This window comes from Lampetra fluviatilis, chromosome 25, assembly GCF_964198595.1.
Source record: "Lampetra fluviatilis chromosome 25, kcLamFluv1.1, whole genome shotgun sequence".
In the NCBI taxonomy this organism is placed as follows: Eukaryota; Metazoa; Chordata; class Hyperoartia; order Petromyzontiformes; family Petromyzontidae; genus Lampetra; species Lampetra fluviatilis.
Genome location: NC_136299.1, coordinates 4,842,610 through 4,862,893, shown reverse-complemented (window position 1 = coordinate 4,862,893; position 20,284 = coordinate 4,842,610). Strand labels below are relative to the sequence as shown.

Sequence of the window (20,284 nt, the reverse complement as noted above, 5' to 3'; positions counted from 1 at the left end):
TAAAACTTCGAGGTCTGGAGGGTAAAACCTCTGATCTGGAGGGTAAAACCTCGAGATCTGGAGGGTAAAACCTCGGATCTGGAGGGTAAAACCTCTGATCTGGAGGGTAAAACCTCTGATCTGGAGGGTAAAACCTGATCTGGAGGGTAAAACCTCTGATCTGGAGTGTAAAACCTCTGATCTGGAGGGTAAAACTTCTGATCTGGTGGGTTAAACCTCTAATCTGGAGGGTAAAACCTCTGATCTGGAGGGTAAAACCTCTGATCTGGAGGATAAAACCTCTGATCTGGAGGGTAAAACCTCGAGATCTGGAGGATAAAACCTCTGATCTGGAGGGTAAAACATCGAGGTCTGGAGGGTAAAACCTCTGATCTGGAGGGTAAAACCTCTGATCTGGAGGGTAAAGCCTCTGATCTGGAGGGTAAAACCTCTGATCTGGAGGGTAAAACCTCTGATCTGGAGGGTAAAACCTCTGATCTGGAGGGTAAAACCTCTGATCTGGAGAGTAAAACCTCTGATCCGGAGGCACGAATGACCGAGGCTTCCTCCCTTTGTAAACAAACTCGGCGAGGCGATCTGCCACATTCGTCGCCGCTGCTGCTGCGTCTTGTGTAAGTCTAACATTTTATATATATATACACACACGTACAACAACTATGGTCTCTTCTACATTGACATACGCAATGCTGTCAAGGTGTAAGCTCTAGAAGTGAGCATAATAGTGGTAGTTTAGCGTGATTAAAGGTGATTAGAGTGCGTGGTTTAGCTCCGCGTCTCGGTCGTTTCGTGCGTCGCTAAACAATTCGACACTTTGAGGGAGACACAGACCATGACGAAGTGTTCTACTACATCGCAACAAGTCTGCCTTCACGTTGAATTGTCAAGACCCGTTCAGTGTGCGCGCGCGTGTGTTTTTTGCGAGTGGTGTATTCATATTGTTGGTTCTTTCGGTAAAGGTCACGTAGAAGGGAAATAATTAAAGAATAAAACAATAAAATGCTCACGACGTGTCGATTGCAACACAGGCAATCATCATCATCGGGTGTGAAAACCACAGCAAGAACAGTTGTGGTAAATGCTGCTCAATGTGGAGCAGATCAAGTGGTTGTAATGGTTGTGATCACTGCCATGGTAATCGATGGTATAATCAATAACGCTCACTGCTATCCCAGTATTCCAGTTTACTGGACTGTCCATGGCCAGCGTGTAGCTATCTTTGCCAGGACACTTTGACCCCCTAAATGCTTCACCAAACTTTAATTGAAAGTCAGGTTCCAGTGGTGATGTCAGGTTCCTGTGGTGAAGTCAGGTTCCAGTGGTGAAGTCAGGTTCCAGTAGTGAAGTCAGGTTCCTGTGGTGAAGTCAGGTTCCAGTGGTGATGTCAGGTTCCTGTGGTGAAGTCAGGTTCCAGTGGTGAAGTCAGGTTCCAGTGGTGAAGTCAGGTTCCAGTGGTGAAGTCAGGTTCCAGTGGTGAAGTCAGGTTCCTGTGGTGAAGTCAGGTTCCTGTGGTGAAGTCAGGTTCCTGTGGTGAAGTCAGGTTCCTGTGGTGAAGTGTGGTTCCTGTGGTGAAGTCAGGTTCCTGTGGTGAAGTCAGGTTCCTGTGGTGAAGTCAGGTTCCTGTGGTAAAGTCAGGTTCCATTGGTGAAGTCAGGTTCCTGTGGTGAAGTCAGGTTCCAGTGGTGAAGTCAGGTTCCAGTGGTGAAGTCAGGTTCCTGTGGTGAAGTGTGGTTCCTGTGGTGAAGTCAGGTTCCTGTGGTGAAGTCAGGTTCCTGTGGTGAAGTCAGGTTCCAGTGGTGAAGTCAGGTTCCTGTGGTGAAGTCAGGTTCCAGTGGTGAAGTCAGGTTCCAGTGGTGAAGTCAGGTTCCTGTGGTGAAGTCAGGTTCCAGTGGTGAAGTCAGGTTCCAGTGGTGAAGTCAGGTTCCAGTGGTGAAGTCAGGTTCCAGTGGTGAAGTCGGGTTCCTGTGGTGAAGTGTGTTCAAGCTATCCCCACAACTTGACACGGGGCACAGAGAGAGATTCATATCCAGCAGCGGATTTAAACAAAGGCGGGTTCATTGCACTGTTCCCAGCGGTTGTGGATTACAAGCAGGCTATAACATGCAATACGTCAGAGGGGTTATATTACACTGGGTGATTGATCATCGTCTTTAAACAAATGCGAACATTGCACCGGCGAATGTGTAATTTTACAATGCGGCTATTTGTATTTGGGCACTGTTAATTCATGGCAATAAACTTAATTTGGAGCTTTCGTGACTGCAGGAATTATTCTTTGGTTCTTTCGGTAAAGTCACGTGTTAAGATAAAATAATACATTAAAATAAATACTAGCATACGACGTTTCGATTGCAACACAAGCAATCATCATCAGGTATAAATTAAATAGAAACACAAATCTAGTATACTTAGAAATGTAATGTAATACAACAGAGAGTCGGATAACATAACAGTCAACACCCTATCTGGTTGATTACGTTCTTCCTGAGAATGCTAAATTTGAGAGAGAGATTAAACACAGAACCAGAAACATAGACAGACATATAAGCTGTCTGCTAAGCTGTATGCTTATATGTCTGTCTATGTTTCTGGTTCTGTGTTTAATCTCTCTCTCAAATTTAGCATTCTCAGGAAGAACGTAATCAACCAGATAGGGTGTTGACTGTTATGTTATCCGACTCTCTGTTGTATTACATTACATTTCTAAGTATACTAGATTTGTGTTTCTATTTAATTTATACCTGATGATGATTGCGTGTGTTGCAATCGAAACGTCGTATGCTAGTATTTAATTTAATTTATTATTTTATCTTTATACGTGACTTTACCGAAAGAACCAAAGAATCATGGCAATAATTCACGCATGGAGCCTGATAACAGGGCAATGATGGTTGAAAAATAGCCCTCACCTTATTTATGGCTTTTGACGTGGCTGGCTGCCTTTGAAAATGTCAATGCCAACATGGTACTGTGTACGGTATAAACATTGGTACGTTGCTGTTCGTTTGTAATGTTATATTTTGAAAAGAAATAGTTCATCCTGCTTGTCATTCACCTTTTCATTTCACACTTTTGACCCTGCTGAGCATTCAACGATTGTATTTCCCTTGCAGATTTTATCTCCAATCTTGCCCCCTTCAATTAATTATTTCCCCCATTGTAACCACCTCGTCTACAGAGCTGAAACATTTCCACAGATTCATTCCACCTTTGTACCCCTCACCATGGCCCGAACCCATTCTGGAACTAAGGTGAAAAATCACAAAGTGGCTTTATATTTCTATAGCTTTATACTGCTTTTAAACGTGTGTAGCTGAAGGGTCCTAGCAATGCCATGTGTGCACAATTAAGGACATGTGTTGCTCCTGCCCAACAGTCAATATTGCCATTCGGGGCCGTCCATAAATGACGTCACGCACCTGGGGGGGGGGGGGGGTCAGACATTTGTGACGATGTGTGACGAGGAGGGGGGGTGAGAAATGTGACGTCACATCAAAATGCGCAACTTTAAATAACTATAGACAACACGTTCTACTTAATTAAATATACTTTTTAATAAATGTTTTCTCCTACAACATCACAGTGCAGCGCCACATTAAATACGCACTACAATGACAATAGTTTAAAGCGATTTGAAGCGTGTTTTATTTGTGGGGGGGGGGGGGGCAGAGCTTTATGACGTCATATTTGAGGGGGGGTCTGACTTTTTGTGACCCCGTGTGACGATGGGGGGGGGGGTCAAAAATCGTCAAAAATCGTCCAAAATCGCGTGACGTCATTTATGGACGTCCCCTTCATGCACCATTAATGTACACGGTTAATACTGTATGTCATTGCGGCAGTGCATCGTTACAAGTTATTTTGTTAATGCCTTTGAGTGTCAGAGCGTTTGCAACGCTTGTATAGCTAGTACATGACAATGCGTTTTTAGAACGGAGATCCAGTTGCCGCTATATTTGGACCAATTTATTCATCTGCCACCGCATGCTTCACATTCTTATCGTGCTCATCTTTCTGAACGGCATAAAAGGTTCTGAATGTAAGTTTTAAATGTATTTGATGTAATATTTTCAGTGCCTTAAAGGTGCAGCAAAATATTAATATTGACCCAATTTGCTTACTTCTAAAGCAGAGTTACAAAGCATGTGCCCGTGTTTAAATCAGTTTGCCCTCTGTTATTTGTGCATGGTGTAACTCTCATTTATATACATATACTTGACCTTATTATGCAAGCTCAACATTTGCTATCGAGACTAAGCACCATAGTGAACGATTGCAAATTAAAGTGTTCATCTATAATCGTTGGTGAAATTAAATATTATAGGTGTTATCGCTGATATATATATTTGAATATTCAGTGACACATATATTTACATATTCATATCAGAAATATATTATATGCATTTGACACAACCACTCTGAGAGAGAGAGAGCTAAAAGAGTATTGCCGATTTAAAGATTTCGTGACTGCAGGGATTCATCTTCTTGGTTCTTTCAGTAAAGTCACGTAGAAGGGAAATAATGAAATAATAAAAATACAACATAATAAAATAATTCTCACGACGTTTCGGCCACAACGCAAGCAGCCGTCCTCAGGTGAAGAACAGGTCTGTCGGGAAGACAGCGTCTGAAGACCTGTTCTTCACCGGAGGACGGCTGCTTGCGTTGTGGCCGAAACGTCGTGAGAATTATTTTATTATGTTTTATTATTATTTTATTTTTTCCCTTCTACGTGACTTTACCGAAAGAACCAAGAAGAAGAAGAGTATTGCCCATAACTAATAGTGCTTTAAACGCGCAGATGATGGATGCTGTGTAGTGCCACCACCACCACCAAGCACCACGCCGGCTGGGCCGGCATGGCGAGGGTCTCTCCGCTGTTGGAGCAGGAGCTGTCCGTGCTGCTGAGGGGCCAGGCGGTCCCCTACACGCAGAGCGACGTGTCGCCCCCCCAGGGCGCGCCTACCGACGCCGTCGCCCTGCGCACCAACGTCTGCTACATCATTGCTGCCGTTATCCTCAATGACAAGGTGCGCAACGGCGTACCGTTGCCAAGAGCACGGTGACATTGAACAATGGTGACAAGTGTTCTCATGTTCGAATGTGAGCCGAGTGACAGAGAGTGGGGTGAGCTTGACTCATGTTGCCACATGTCTGGGTTACACCTGGACAGTTCTAGAATTTAGCTGGTTTTTTTCCACGTTGCAGAAGTTATGCAATCGGTAGAATACGATATCCTCATGCGGGCCATGTATGTATGATGTTGAACTTCTTTCGCACCGTCTGTAGCCGACCGTACTAATCGGAGATGTGGGGAAGGACAACAAACTAAACACGAAAAGCAGTTCCAAAGAAATTAATTTTCAATCTAGATTCAAAAGTACATAGCTTCAGTGGCTCATTATATCTGAAGGAAGAGCATTCCAGACAGCCGCACAAGCGCATCTGAAAGCGCGCGATGCGGTAACTGTCTTTATTCGATGGCTTGCGAAAATCTGTTGCGAGGACGACCGGAGTTTGCGTGATGGTTTATGCTCCTTGACGAGATCAGCAGGGCCATGAAAGTTATTTCACCATACTTCACCATGCTGGTTAGTGTGGGTTGGGGAAGGTAGGGGGGGGGGAGGTGTACAGAACAGCAGTGCAATTTTCTGCGCTGCAAGCCAGGTCCGTTCGATCCATGATCACGTGCCCGCCTCATTTCAGAACGAGGTGCTGCTGACCCAGGAGGCGAAGCCGAGCTGTCGAGGCCGGTGGTACCTCCCGGCAGGCCGCCTCGAGCGGAGGGAAAGCCTGGTGCAAGGCTTGCAGCGTGAGGTGCGTGAGGAGACTGGACTCGAGTGCGAACCCTACACCCTGCTCACGGTGGAGGAGAGCGGCCCGCGATGGGTCCGCTTTGTGTTCCTGGCCACGGTCACGGGTGAGTACGCACGGACACCCCGTTCACAGTCTTACTGAGGGCATCTTATTAGACCGGCCTGTTCTCCTTTAACGCGGTTGTTGCGTTCCTGAAGAACACCACTTTAGGAAAAAATTTAGTTGTTCTATATATATAAAAGGGAAATTTGTGAATGTGTGTGTCTGTTCAAAATGTTTTGCGTACTTCCCGACATGCAACAAACTTGAAATTTGCCATGTGGGTACTTTCCAGACTTTACACCATGCAAACATTATACAAATACACTTTTGTATTTTTTAAGGGGGTGGGGCGCAATAATGCATTTATTTTGCACGCAAGTGAGCGGTGACGTCACATCTCTGTCATGTCACCCGCATGCGGCAGCGTGACGCAGTGTGCCTGCCGACGTCACGCATCCCCCCACAACCCTCTGCGTAGGCCGTGTATTCCGCACAAATGCGCGGCTGGGGGGGGAGAAATAGGTAACAAACTTTTAATTTGCCATGTGGCTAGCTCCCATACTCTTTGTTTCTTTCGGTAAAGTCACGTATGAAGATAAAATAATAATTAAATACTAGCATACGATGTTTCGATTGCAACACAAGCAATCATCATCAGGTATAAATGAAGCTCCCATACTGTACACAATGTAAAAAAATAGACTTTTGTATTTTGGGGAGGGGAAATGACCATGAAGTGTGTGGCGAGAATCGATATCTGGTCAGCGTTTGTGATATCGATTTAACGGGAATAGGCCGAATCTAAAGAAATCTACAACCTTCGATTCATTTGCGCGATCTGAAGATTCGAATCTTGGCGCGCGAGCCTAAGTTTTTTTTCCACCGTGCGTTGGGGTTTATTTTAATTCTTATTAATGAGGTAATGATCAAAGTTTTTTTTTCATTTGTATATGTTATGTTTTTAAGTTTTGAGAAGTTTCTCAATATATTTCCCACAGGGCAACGCCGGGTGCTTCCCGCTAGTAATATATAATATAGGGTAAAGCGTTAGTCCGTGATAACACGTGAGATGCGTATGCAGGCTGCACGAAGATTGAGGCATGTGTGTAGCATCTCGAAGCATCCAGCAGCATCCCGCCTTGTGCAATGCTACGCCAAGGCAGCCGTACCACCGCTTATTCCTACTCGCTCAACGTAGTTATGTTCACTGAATTGCGTTATATCCAGTTCGCTTACGCATTATAAAAACATTTTCTTGGTTCTTTCGGTAAAGTCACGTAGAAGGGAAAAAATAAAATAATAAAAATAAAACATAATAAAATGTAATTCTCACGACGTTTCGGCCACAACGCAAGCAGCCGTCCTCAGGTGAAGAACAGGGCTGTCAGACGCTGTCTTTCCGACAACCCTGTTCTTCACCTGAGGACGGCTGCTTGCGTTGTGGCCGAAACGTCGTGAGAATTTTATTATGTTTTATGTTTATTATTTTATTATTTCCCTTCTATGCGACTTTACCGAAAGAGCCAAGAAGATGAATCACTGCAGTCACGAAAGCTTTAAATCGAAATATAAAAACATTGTTCCCGAATACTTGAATCGCATTATAGCCAAATCGCGTTATGAGAACACGTGTTCTAGGAGAGCAGACTCTACTTGATACTTGATGCACATATGGGAAAATTAAACCCTCTCCGGTCAGTGTAGGAGTGTGCTCACCCAGAACAGACCATGGAACATTCACTAAAATACGAAGGAGGCATCATCACGGCGATACACGCTGCTACTCCTGACGCAATTATTTGGCTCAACCAACTCAACATGGTGAAGTATGGTAAAATAACTTTCATGGCCCTGCTGATCTCGCCAAGGAGCATAAACCATCACGCAAACTCCGGTCGTCCTCGCAACAGATTTTTGCTAGCCATCGAACAAAGACGGTTACCGCATCGCGCGCTTTCAGATGCGCTTGTGCGGCTATCTGGAATGCTCTTCCTTGAGATGTAATAAGCCACCGGAGCTATGTACTTTTGAATCTAGATTGAAAATTATTTTCTTTATAACCGCTTTCTGTGTTTAGTTTATTGTCCTTTCCTCTGTATCTCCGATAAGCACGGTTGGCTAGGTACGTTGCGAAAGAAGTGAAACATACATACACGTACAACATTGGCTTCATATCCTCCGAACGATGGACTGACACGCGAGATACGTCTGTTGCATTGCAGGCGGCAAATTGAAAACGGAGGCAGAGGCAGACGAAGAGTCTCTGCAGGCGTGTTGGTGGGACCGCGTGTGCCCGCTGCCCCTGCGTGGGCGCGACATGCTGGGGCTGGTGGGTGCCGCCGTGGCCTATGCCAGGCTGCCACGACACCCCCACGCCCTACCCAGTGAGCTGCCTTGCCCAGTTGTGTGCCTGCGCGCCACCATGGTGTGGTGGCCACCTAGGTAAGGGTTTCAAGTCGTCGCTTCAGGAATGGGAGAAACTGCCTGTCGTTTGAATGCTGTCTGTTTTGCCTGATCCTTGCAAGGGTTTGTGTGTTTGCGTGTGTGTGCGGGGAATGGTTGTGCAGTGGTTGGTGCACTGCGACAAAAAAAACTGCAAACTTAATTTTTGATTCCCTGCCATGGCGAGTGATACCTGAACTGGTTCTGGACCTCCGCTTGGTTGACACAGCTTTAAATGTGTATCCGATGCAGTGTACAAACTTTACAAAGGCAATCCCCTCAATGCATCACGCTGGCATTGATAGATGCTCGTTAACAGCACTTGCCCCATCGGTCTTTTTGTACATTCGTGGGACCCTTGTCTTCGTGTGTGAGTAGGGAGTGGGGGACATTGGTGTGTTTGTTCGTGCAGTGTGCAATTGTAGCAACCTTGGTTTGTGATTTGTCTTCGGACAAATACCTCGTATGGCCCTACAGGCACAGTGTGATATAATTTAATATTTTACTATTGGACCAGAAGCAATTCCAAGCATTCTTATGCATTCTCAATGTTTTCTCACTCAAAAAAACAGACTTGTTCACATCTAGTTTATGCCAGAGTTAGAGTATGAAAACAAAATCACTGTTGGTACTATCACTTCCTGCTCCGGGACAACCTTTATACACACAACGCTTAAAAATACTGTGGATACTTAAACATTGAATTGAGTAATTAACTTAAGTGAATGTTACATTCTCAAAAAACACACACGAATGCTACTTGGTGACATATGTTTGATTTCCCGGCCAAGGAAATATCAGTGGGAAGTGTTGCCCAAACCTGTCTTGCGAACTTCCTTGGTTACGCGAACATCAGCACTCGAGAGACAAAGCTGGTCAGGAATGGGGTGCTAGCTACATCAACCCTTTTTCTTCAATGCCAGTCATAGATGTTGACAAACACAACTTCTGCAGCCTGTTTGGCTTAACGGAGGATCTTTGTTTTGTTTTAACCAGTTACCCAATGCTTTTAATCTATAACACCTGGGTCTGTCCTGATCGCTTCTGCCAGCAATATCTTGCCATTTCACGTGGTTTTTGCGTGCACATACTCTAGCACAAGCATCATGATAAGTTCACCGTCGCTGAGTGGATAATGTCTGTTGTTGTCTGTGCGGTATGTTTTTGCAGCATTGAAGAGGGTATGGTGTATGTACTGGGATGTGGTGACCAGGAAGTAGATCCACACCTGCCCGTGACGGTCTGTGGGTTATCACAAGCAGAAGCCTCCTCCAGCATCCAGACAGCAATTACCAGGCAAGACAATATCAAAATGTGTCCCCATGTGATGCAGTTGCCTACTAAACTATTTTATTTAGCAGGTAAAGCCCACTTAGCTATGAACTCTTTTTTTTTGTAGCCATCAAATAATGTAATTGCATGTTTCTAAATGTGGAGCGCATAAATGGAGGACCCGGAGAAAAATCCACGTGATCACGGGCAGAGCGAGTAGGGTCGGAATCAAACCCACGACCTCCTGCGTACTCGGCGAGGATGATAAAATCTCACCACCATATTTAGATGCTCTATATGTTAAAATGAAAATTGCATTGTATTGTATATCACAAATAAGCATATGTTAGTGTATATCCCTATAGGAAGTTCTGAGCCTTTGGTTGAAATTCAGATACTTTACTAAGTGGCATAACCTCACAAATCATTACACTTTATTATTATCGTAATTTACCTGGATGGCTTTTACAGCAATACCAGTCGGCATGCAGTTTCTTTCTTTACAATGAATCATTAGTGTATGAAACTTCTAACTTTCTAATTATTGAATCAAACTTCGTCTGTGTTCAAATGAGCAATTGGTCTTGAGCCATTGGCGGACATTCCACATTCACATGGCAGGGGCCATTACCCTACCAGTTTGCCACGAAGTATTGCCTGTTTTTATCGAACTCCCCACAGAGTTGGTAGGCTTAATCAACCTCCAGCTGACATTTGAATCCCTGTCCTTCTTTTGGTGAGACGAGTGCCCCATCCAGCAATGTGATTCGGTCAGATAGTACGCGAGTGAGTAGCACTTGGCGAACAGCACGTGGTATAACTATCCTGGAGGTTTGCGCCATTCTGTCGTTCAGAGCTCTCATGTATTTTCAGGTCCTACCGTGTGTATGTATGTATTTTGAACTTCTTTCTTATCATACATAGCCAACCGATCGAACCCACGACATCATGTATAACAGGTGAGGTAGTTAACATCTTGCCACCGTGGCACCGTGAGTAGCAGCGTCTCTGAAGGAAACAAGGACACAAAGATCCCCCATGTAGCCTTTACCAGGCTGTTGGGGCAGGTGATGGTGGAGAAGGCCTTCATCCAGTAGTCGAGTGACCATACCTGACGATGATGGAGGCTTGGGGAGGCTTTAATCCAGCAGTGGAGTGACCATAGCTGATGATGATGATGATGGTGGCGATGATGAGGAATCACTGAGATGACGCTGAGGGAAGGGAATCGAACCCGTGTTGTTCGCCGTGAAGTCCAACGTTTCGCTGCACACGCTGGGAGCTTCTCAGGCACTGAATTCGTCGGAGAGCTCAACGTGTTAAATGCCGCCTGTGTCCGTGGTGTCTTAACCAGGCTGCTCCAGAAGGTATGGCCCAGCCCCCCCAAGATTCACGCCCGAATGTTGGGGCTGCTGGGGATACAGCACTTGGCAGGTGGTGGGGTGGACGGTGGTGCTGATGGGATCTGCTTCAACATCCTGATCACAATCAGTCCCACAAAGCCATTGGTGAGTTTGTTTTACTTGAGTTCATTATACTCCTCGGAGAGCTACAGGTGGTCATGTATTAACATAGAATGCATTTGAATGCTGTCGTTTTTGCAACAGTTAGCACACTTGGTGTCCAGAAGTTGTTCGTTCAAGTTACTCAAATCACGCCACCCCCCCCCCCCCCTTGCCTCTGTTCACCCAGCAGTATAAATGAATACAGCACAGTCGATTGGCAGGTTACATGTAGTGGGGTGAAGTATGGGTCCTTCCACCTCTTCCAAGATGTCTGGCCAGCGTGGAGTAGTAGACCAAGATACCCTGCAGAAGGGCTCTCTAGAGCTCCCTCTCGGGGAGGCCCTTCTGTCAGCAATTGTAGGGCTGCTCCTTCACCTATTATTGTATTGTGAATTAGGTACAGTTTTTATATTTTGCAGCTTTTGCGGTCAAGGTGCAGATTATGTTTCATTCATGGTAGCGTAATGGCTTTCACATTCTCCAGTCTTCTACCTTGAGTTTGACCTAGCCACGAAAATGTGGAGTCTATCAAATGCCATATCTCATGGCACGAAAATGCCACAACACTGACGTTCATTTGTTTTGCGAATGCACGATGAGGATGTCCGTGAGTTTGATTCGAAAATGATGCATGCAATCTTCACGCAGGCGAATGAAGATGGTAGCACTTGCCCTGCGGACACGCCAGGAACGGACGGGGGCTGCGAGCTTCCAGTGGTAAAGGAGCCCAGCTTCTGCTGGCACAAGGTAGAAGGAGAAGATATCAAAAAAGAACTTGTGTCAAGAATTGACGCAAAAGCCCTCATCCCCATTAACTGATGCTCCACTGTACAGCTGAGCCGAGAGCCATGCTGGGGCCATGCCAGGGTCGTGCCGAGCCAGCCCAGTGCAGCTCTAGAGGCACCAAGTTGTGTTTTCTACTGGACGCAATAAACTGGTCAAGTCGCATATAGATGACGCGGTGACGCTGTGTCCTCACAGAGCACTGACTGACGGAACCATCGTTAGCCCCTTTCCCTGGCTCTCCTTGGCCCCGAGCCAGATTCAGATGTCACGTGGGCCACGGTTTCACGGTTTGGTTCCAGCAAGAGATGGTAAATATCCAGTGGGGAAAAAAAACCTCCTACTGTATAGGCTCCGGTGTTGGCTTGGCCCAAATGGCTTGAGAATTCACTTCAGTGTTGGGCAAGCCCGACATTTGAAAAGCATGACTTAGTTTACACTTGTGCGTAGAGTTCAGGAATATTACACGAATGGGGTTACCAAAGATAATTTGCATATTATTTTATGTTCAGCTTGTGATAATGATTACTGTTAATTGTAATGTACCGATTTAAAGCTTTCGTGACTTGCAGGAATTCATATTCTTGGTTCTTTCGGTGATGATTGCTCGTGTTGCAATCGAAACGTCATGAGAATGTTATTGTTTTATTTTTATTATTTTCCCTTCTATGTGACTTTACCGAAAGAACCAAGAATATGTAATGTACCGGTTGATTACTTTTTAGGATTGCTTTTATTTAAAACATTTAATGACTTTAATCGACGACTCAATATGCTAATTGGAGTGGAAACACATCATGTAATTGGGAAGTAAATGTAGTTCGTGTAGTGATGCCTTAGGTGAGTTGAATATGACATATCATTCTAATCATGTCATATCATATAGTTAAAACAAATATTTAGTCATCTAAATGTTAACAGACGACTTGGATGATCTGCAGATGTAAATACTACATACTGTACTCCTGCACATTATACATCTAATTTGCATATTGACAGATGTAAATTTACATCAAGTTTTTGACAACAATTTGCTGATAGCTCCATTACCAACAATGGGGGAGATGTAGGTTTCATCAGGATGTAAACCTACCCCATTTTTATTTGCTTCAACGGGCTGTCAGTTAGAGCTGGGCGATTCCTTCAGGAATCGTATTCCATTCGTACAATTCCACCCTGGGTTATGTCTGCGATTCTTCTATGGGCGATGCCGACTCTACAATCTCGCGTTCAGTTAAAGGAAGATGGCAGCACTTGCTCGAGTCCCACTCGAGGTGTATAATAAGATCGAGTGGGACTCGATTGGGACTCGATGGTGAGAGGTCCTGGTGGTAGTTCTGGTCTCGGCGGTAATCCCAGCGGTTTCCCCCAGTACCAAGCCTGCTTGCATCAACCGCGATCACCATTAAAGCAGTTGAACATTACATAATAATAATCGATATTTTATAAAGCGCCTATTATATTGAAACTTCTCAGTAAAGAGCAAATTCAATGGAAATGCAGCAAAAGCTAATAATTATGACTGCACTCGTAATATAGAGAGAATAAAGAAGAAACTAATGAAGGCCAACAATAATAAAAACATTTACAGTATTATGGTGAAATATGAAACTACAGGCTGTTCAGCTGCACGTTTCAATGGCGATTATCATCAATATGGGCTGGCTGGAACCTGGGTTGATACGAGCTGGGTGGCATAAGCCAGAATTACCATTTAAACATGACAGAGGCATCGGAGCCGATGCGTGCCGCACCCTGGCTCCGTGAAGCCCGGCTTCTCTACGTTGCCACTATCCTGCCGATGCCACTATCCTGCGGGGAATTGTGTACGACTGTAGCAATGGGATCGTGCTTTCAGCCTAGCTATCATGAGAATCTCTTAGCATCTGTCATCAGTGCAATTGTAAAAGCTCTGTCTCCGTGAAATATTTGACTGCTTCAACCTTGAGTTTGTCGTGCGGGATGTGAATGACGTTTCGCTTGAGTGAGTCGCTGGCACATAAGGGGCGATTGTTCAAGTACTCCCCTGGGTGAGTGCCTTACACGACTGCCCTTGAGCAGGAAAGGTGAAGCTGATGCAGGGTACGCACGAACGAGTGTGTGCGCTCGCGCTTAGGCAGGAGCTTTCTAACTTTGAAAACATTCCAAATGAAACGAAAAATGAAGGGAAAGCAGGTTGGTTAAACTATTAGTAAAAATTTTGATCAGTTTGTTAAACCAGTTTGCAGTAAAACACTAACTATCCCTGGTTTCATTGTACAGGGCAGGGTTGCCCCCCCATCCACTATAGTACAATAAAGCTGGGACATAACACAGGAAGAAGAATATCTCAATATCAGAAGACTGGATGATTACATGTAAAAGGTATTGTCTTGAGTGTGTGGTGTATTACTATTATGTTTATACACCGGACACAAACGGTGTTAATGTCTCGGACGGACAGATTTCCCAGCACAGCTGCTGCCTCCAAGCGGGAGGAGAATTCTGGGAAAACCAGGACAGGTGGCAACGCTTGTCTATTTGTAGCTACCCCCCACCCCCCCCATTGATTTCTAATGATCCTTGTACTTATCAACAGCTAAGTGAATGTTGTGAAAGTCTTGGCACCGCGTCTTGCAGAGGGGAGCGTTAAACGATGCAATGAGGGCGTGTAGATTTTATTCGTTATTTGAATGGGGTATCTATAAATGGATCGCGGTGCAGTTGAGCTGAATTGTAATGCATATATTGGTCTCTCTCCACTTTGTTGTTTTTAGTGGTGTACATGAGGGCTTTTATGTGGCGCGTAGAATGCAAATGTAATGTTATTACATTGCTCCAAAAGTGAAGGAGGGTGAGATCGTTCTCAATAGTGCTTTGTTACAATTTTATCATCTTTTTTGTGGGGAAAACTAAAACCAATCTTGAAAATATGATAATTGTTTTTTTACCCTTTTATCTGGCAACAAAACTGACACCTTTTTTACGAGGAGTCATGTTTGCATAGACCACAAGACCTGCAGTCATAATGCAAAAAAAAACATAACTCTGATAACATTATCAAAAATATGATAATTGTTTTTTTTTACCCTCTTATAATATTATCAGAGTTGTGTTTTTTGTTTGCATTATGACTGCAGGTATTGTGGTCTATGCAAACATGACTCCTCGTAAAAAAGGTGTCAGTTTTGTTGCCAGATAAAAGGGTAAAAAAAAACAATTATTATATTTTTACTGGCAAATGAGGTTCCAATGGTGCAATCTTGAAAAGTTTACAGCAATTATGCTTTGCTTAGGTTGTGTTTGTTTGGTATTTTATAGGAAATGGGGACGCACATCGTAAACAATGCTGTATGTTTAGTAACGATGCTCAATGAGTTTTACGACTGAGGTGCAGGATGTTGCTTGTTTCGGGGATCGCACAGTGGTGAATGAGACAGGCAACGTCTCTGAGTGATGTGGTACTGTTATTAATACTTGCTGGAAGATGGGCAGGGGGTAGACTGTGGCTCGTCAGCCGCATGTGGCTCCTGGGCAGCTTCACGTGTGGCTGGACAGAGACGCGGCTGAGGTGTCAACTTTCACCGCACACGTTATTCCCTCTGCTATTGTGCCAGTTCGGTTTGTGAGATTATTTTTTTTTGCACACATGCGGCTCACCGATTTCCACCCAAAGATTTGCTGGATGCGGTTTTAATTCGCCGGCAAGTGGCTCCGGAGCCGCGTGCGGCTCTTTAAGGACTGTCTCGTGTTCACGTGAGTGCATGGCGGGCCTCTTGAAATATTGAGGTTTTGTTACACCCAATTCAAAAAAAAAAACTCTTCTTGTTATTTCGGTAGCGGCACCCCTGGGCTACGCGGTAGGATGTGGGAACACGTTGTATGTACTGTGTACGCTACTCGGTCGCCAGTTGTATTCTGCGGCGTGTTGCGACGCGGTTTTTTGCTTTGTGCGCCCTTTTTTTTTTGGAACGCATCTACCGCGTGAAGGGAGGGAAACCCGTAACTTCATTTGAAACAGGAAAAATCTGCCAGCGGCGCCAGACGTGGGTACTCCGGAGGAGCGCTGCCGCGTATTTCGAAAACCTCAAGTACCACCGCCAACCATTGCGAGCGAACTTGCCCTGTTACCCCACCTCCCACGTGACCATTCACATGGTACCCATGCTGAGCACGTGCGCCCTCAGGTTACCGTCCATGACTTGCATTGCAGAGAAGCTTCTGAGCGTGCTTGGCAAGAGCACCTTGTTTTTTGTGTCTTGTGACTCGGACGTACGAAGAGTTCGGTTTTTGGCTCGGGAGGATCGGGACGTTTGTTCACCTTGTGCTGTGGCTGAAGTTTTATGGCTGTAAAACGGCAGTTTTTAAATATTGGGGGAAATTTTAAGTCTTTAAAATGGTTTGCACAAGTCAATTGTCGTGTACGAATGTAAAATATAGCTAACTTTACAAATCTTTGTTCCCAAAGCAAACTGTTTTCCCCATCCACGAAACCTGTTTTCTCAATGGCTACTTACCTGGTAGCATGTAAGTAATGTAAAATACCTTCTGGAATGGCATTGTAAATCAAAGGTGTGTGACTAGAAATGTGCTTTATGGATAATCCAGTGGTGTAATACTAAGCACACTGCGTTTGCAATCCAGAGGCAGCTGGTTCGATTCGATCTCCCGGCACAGCAGTGGAAACAATGGGACACGTTTCTTAACCCCCCCCCCTTACCATTTCCCTACTGGTGGTGAGATGTTATCTCCCTCATCTGGTATGTAGGAGATCGTGGGTTTGATCCCGACCCTGACGCCTGTATATTTGGAGTTTGCGTGTCTCTCTCCCCGTGGACGCGTGGATTTTTCTCCGGGTCCACCGGTTTTTCCCTTCACATTTAGAAACATAGCTTTAGAGTATTTGGCTGCTATAAATTTCCAAATGATAATCCACTTCGTTGAACTATAATTTGTGACCAGCTCGCTTCTGAAAAAAGTGCTATATAGCTCAGTGGGCCTTACCTGGTAAAATAATAGCAGTAAATGAGTTAACCGCAGTCGATGAGCAGGTAGTGTGTGGTGGGCTAAAGTGTGGGTGCTTCCACCTCTTTCAAGACGTGGAAGATTAGGCAAAATACCCTCTAGAAGGACTCTCTAGAGCTCCTTCTAGTGGAGCTCTTTCCATTAACAGTGGGATCAGCAAGTAATTGCAGGGCTGTACCTTTATCTTCACTGCACTTTACAACGGCAGCCTCACCACCCGAGAAAAGTGAGTGCTCATGTAAGCATCGGACAACACTCGCCACTGACCTGAGCCAGTGGTGGAAATTCCGTTTTCCTCTGTCTGGAATCGTAGAGAGGACAACTGCTGTCGACTTCCCACTAAGTGGTGCAGCCTCCCCAGTTGATGCTCAATGTACCAACCCTTGGGGGGGGGGGGTGATGGGTTGGGCCTACCCAGGTAGGAAATTGAGCTTGTAATATCATTTTAGCCAGTGGCATTGTCAAGAAATACATATGGTATACGTTGTGAAAGTTACATGTACTTGAATTACAACGTGTTAAAACAAACTATTTTGTATTCATCAACTATGTTGCAATAGAATGCCTAACTTTTGGCACTTTCACTCTTTGCACACTCCTGCATATACTTATGTTTGTTGCAGGTGTTGTCTAATTTTGCCATAAGGACATATTAAGCACGGTTTATTGTGTTGCTGTAATTCTGTAGTTTATTTTCGATGCACATATTTAAGCTACCGTGATGCAGAAGGGTAAGCTCGTTAGATTTGCACACCCAGAGGGTTCAGGGTTTGACTCTTCGTCAGTGTTGTTGAAACACTTGAGCGGCTGTTAATTTTTCTATGCATCTGCAGTAGGGTACACTGCAGTCAATGTTATTGGGAATCACTTCTGGTTTGGAAAGTTGTCCTATGGGTGGACCCTGCCATGGGAGTGTGGAATTTCCCCCACTAAGGAGCTGCCCACAGTTATGAGCACGTTGCTTGATTGTTTGGGAAAGTTTGACCTTTTATTAATCCGATTTTCAAAATATCGGGCATAGTTACGCAGTAATGTGATGTCATGTTAAGTAACTTCACTTTTGAAGTTACTTTTGAAGTTACGTCCATATTTTTATGCCAAAAGTGCCATCTTCATGCCTCCTTTTGCTTTTAATCGGCAAATGTATATTCTTGTTCACGTAAAAATAATATTAAGTTATTTCATGATAAAAAAAAGATCACATTCCATGCATACACATTAACTTTATTAAATGCTATTCAAAAGTAAATAAAAAAAAATACGACAACCAAGTTTTGGCCCAAAAAACTAAAATATCAGAAAATCTGACTTCTGAAAAAATTCAATCTGAAACGCATGCCGAATAGGTAACATCACCTCTTCCAACTCATCTGGCCAGCATGGACATGAGGTGGGCATTGTCTCCCTCCGTCTACTCAGGTGTGAGCAACATTGGACGTACAAGGCTCTCTCTCATCTCTTGGTGGTCAACATTTCCATCACGTAGGCCAGTCTCACCATAACGACGATTGCTGACTTCTGTGGTGTACTTTTTTTTGGTATCGATCCCAGAGGTATGATAGGTTGTGTCGAATCCCTGTCGTTTCGCTTTGTAAATTTGTATCCGTATTTATGTCCTTTAATACAAAGAGTAACGTGTTGACATCACCACCACATTTATTTTGGCCAATCACAAATCTGCTTCGCTACCACGTGGCTATTGTAACGAAATATCTTGCACATTTACATGTGAAGTTGCAATTCAAAAACATTTTGCTTTGAAGCATGCTTGAAAAATGTTGAAACTTTTTTTTGTCATAAGAATTTTGTTATTACTGTAGTGAAGATGACTGGCTGTCTGCGCTGTCTAATATTTGTGCCACGAACATCCTGGGTTTTTATTGCTGTCCGAGGTTGTGATTTTTTAATCGTCTCAGCTTCGTCAACAATGTTGTATTCAATAAAACAAAATCACGTCTGAATTTGCAATTGATGTAGCAGAAGCCTTTCAGTCACAGTGGCAGGACCCCTGTGCTGGTCAGGCTCGTAGATAGATCTGAAAAGGGAATCAACATCATATGTTGCGTCTAACTTTCTCACCAAGGAGATGTCGCTTGGCTGTAAAAGGGGATCTAGAATAACCAACATTAGTTGAGTAAATGGAATGTGGTTGGTGAAACATGGCATGTTGGGATTAATAAGGCGAGGATTGTGTTTTTGTGTCGATGCAAAATGACAGGACCAATATGGGAACCAGCACTACACAAATGACACTCAATAAAGTTCATGCAAGTTGATTGTGCTGGTATTTGTTCAATACATTTTAATTGCTAATTCTGATTGTTTCCATAACATCATTAACATCAGCTTGCATGGGTCAGTGAATGAACCAACGTGCTTCTAAGAAGATTGTGGGGTTATTTTTTTTTTACACTGTCACTTTAGAATTTAGAGCAATGTTTAGGCCACAATCGTGGCAGAGACCTTTCGCATCAAGTCATATTTTATAACGAGTTAACAGCATATGCGTGAGAGGTAACTCAGCAATTATAGCGAACCCGCCAACTTGAGGTCGATTCCCAACCATAGCTAATATTGGTGGCGAGCAATATCTTCACCAGTCCTGCTCCTACCCCTCCTTCACCAACCCACATTGAGTGTTGTGGTGAAGTATGGTCAAAGAACCCCCGGTACCGAAACATCATGGGGAGGCCTTCATCCAGCAGTGGGTTGATAAAGTGCTGTCACGTAAATGTTATAAACAGCGCATGAAACTTAGAAGATCGCTTTACATGACGTGAATCTGCTGAGATGGTGTATAACAAATTACGAGTTCAATTTTTGTTGGGGGAACATTTTCTTTTTTGCCAGTCCTGTCTTCTGCATGTGGAGTTTCGGTTACAGTAAGAAAACACGGTAACGATGTGGTGGGGATGGTACCCGAAGACACTTCCTGTTTGGTCGATGAATATTTAGAAAATTGCGGTGACACATCATTAAATAAAACTGCATTTTGTATGCAATAGCTATACAAAATCGTGCATGTGTTTTTTTGCTTGCAAATAGACTGTAAATTTGTTAAACGGAGTCAATTGAGACGATCCAATGAGATTTTTCAGTCAAATGACAGTCGAGATAATTGACCATGTCCACGCAACGATGAAAACGAGGCCAATATATGGATCACTTGGCTACACAGAACATTCCCCAAGGGCTCAAACTATGTACACTTTGCAAGTCTGGGTGGCAAGAAATGTCACTGCATTCACATTTGTCCCATTGGCTTTCTGCCAGCAAACACATTCCTGCGGAGGGAGCTGGTAGGAACGTTGGGTTGCTCGGTCAATGGCCAGGGTCAATGGCGGCGTGGTGTATTCCGCAAATATGCCCGACTGAGGGCGGGCACAAGCCGGCGTGAGTAGGTTAAACGTTGAGTTTTATAA

General features: G+C 44.3%; 1 protein-coding gene across 1 annotated transcript; it reads left to right on the top strand.

Annotated features, from left to right (window-relative positions):
• The first annotated feature begins 372 nt into the window (after positions 1 to 372).
• Positions 373 to 20,147, top strand: NUDT18 (nudix hydrolase 18). The gene is made up of 7 exons (XM_078868033.1): positions 373 to 611; positions 4,799 to 5,027; positions 5,704 to 5,917; positions 8,079 to 8,298; positions 9,469 to 9,594; positions 10,925 to 11,078; positions 11,724 to 20,147. Exons 2-7 carry the CDS (start codon positions 4,806 to 4,808, stop codon positions 11,892 to 11,894), a joined length of 1,107 nt encoding a protein of 368 aa, XP_078724159.1. The 5' UTR covers positions 373 to 611; positions 4,799 to 4,805; the 3' UTR covers positions 11,895 to 20,147.
• The last annotated feature ends 137 nt before the right edge of the window (positions 20,148 to 20,284 follow it).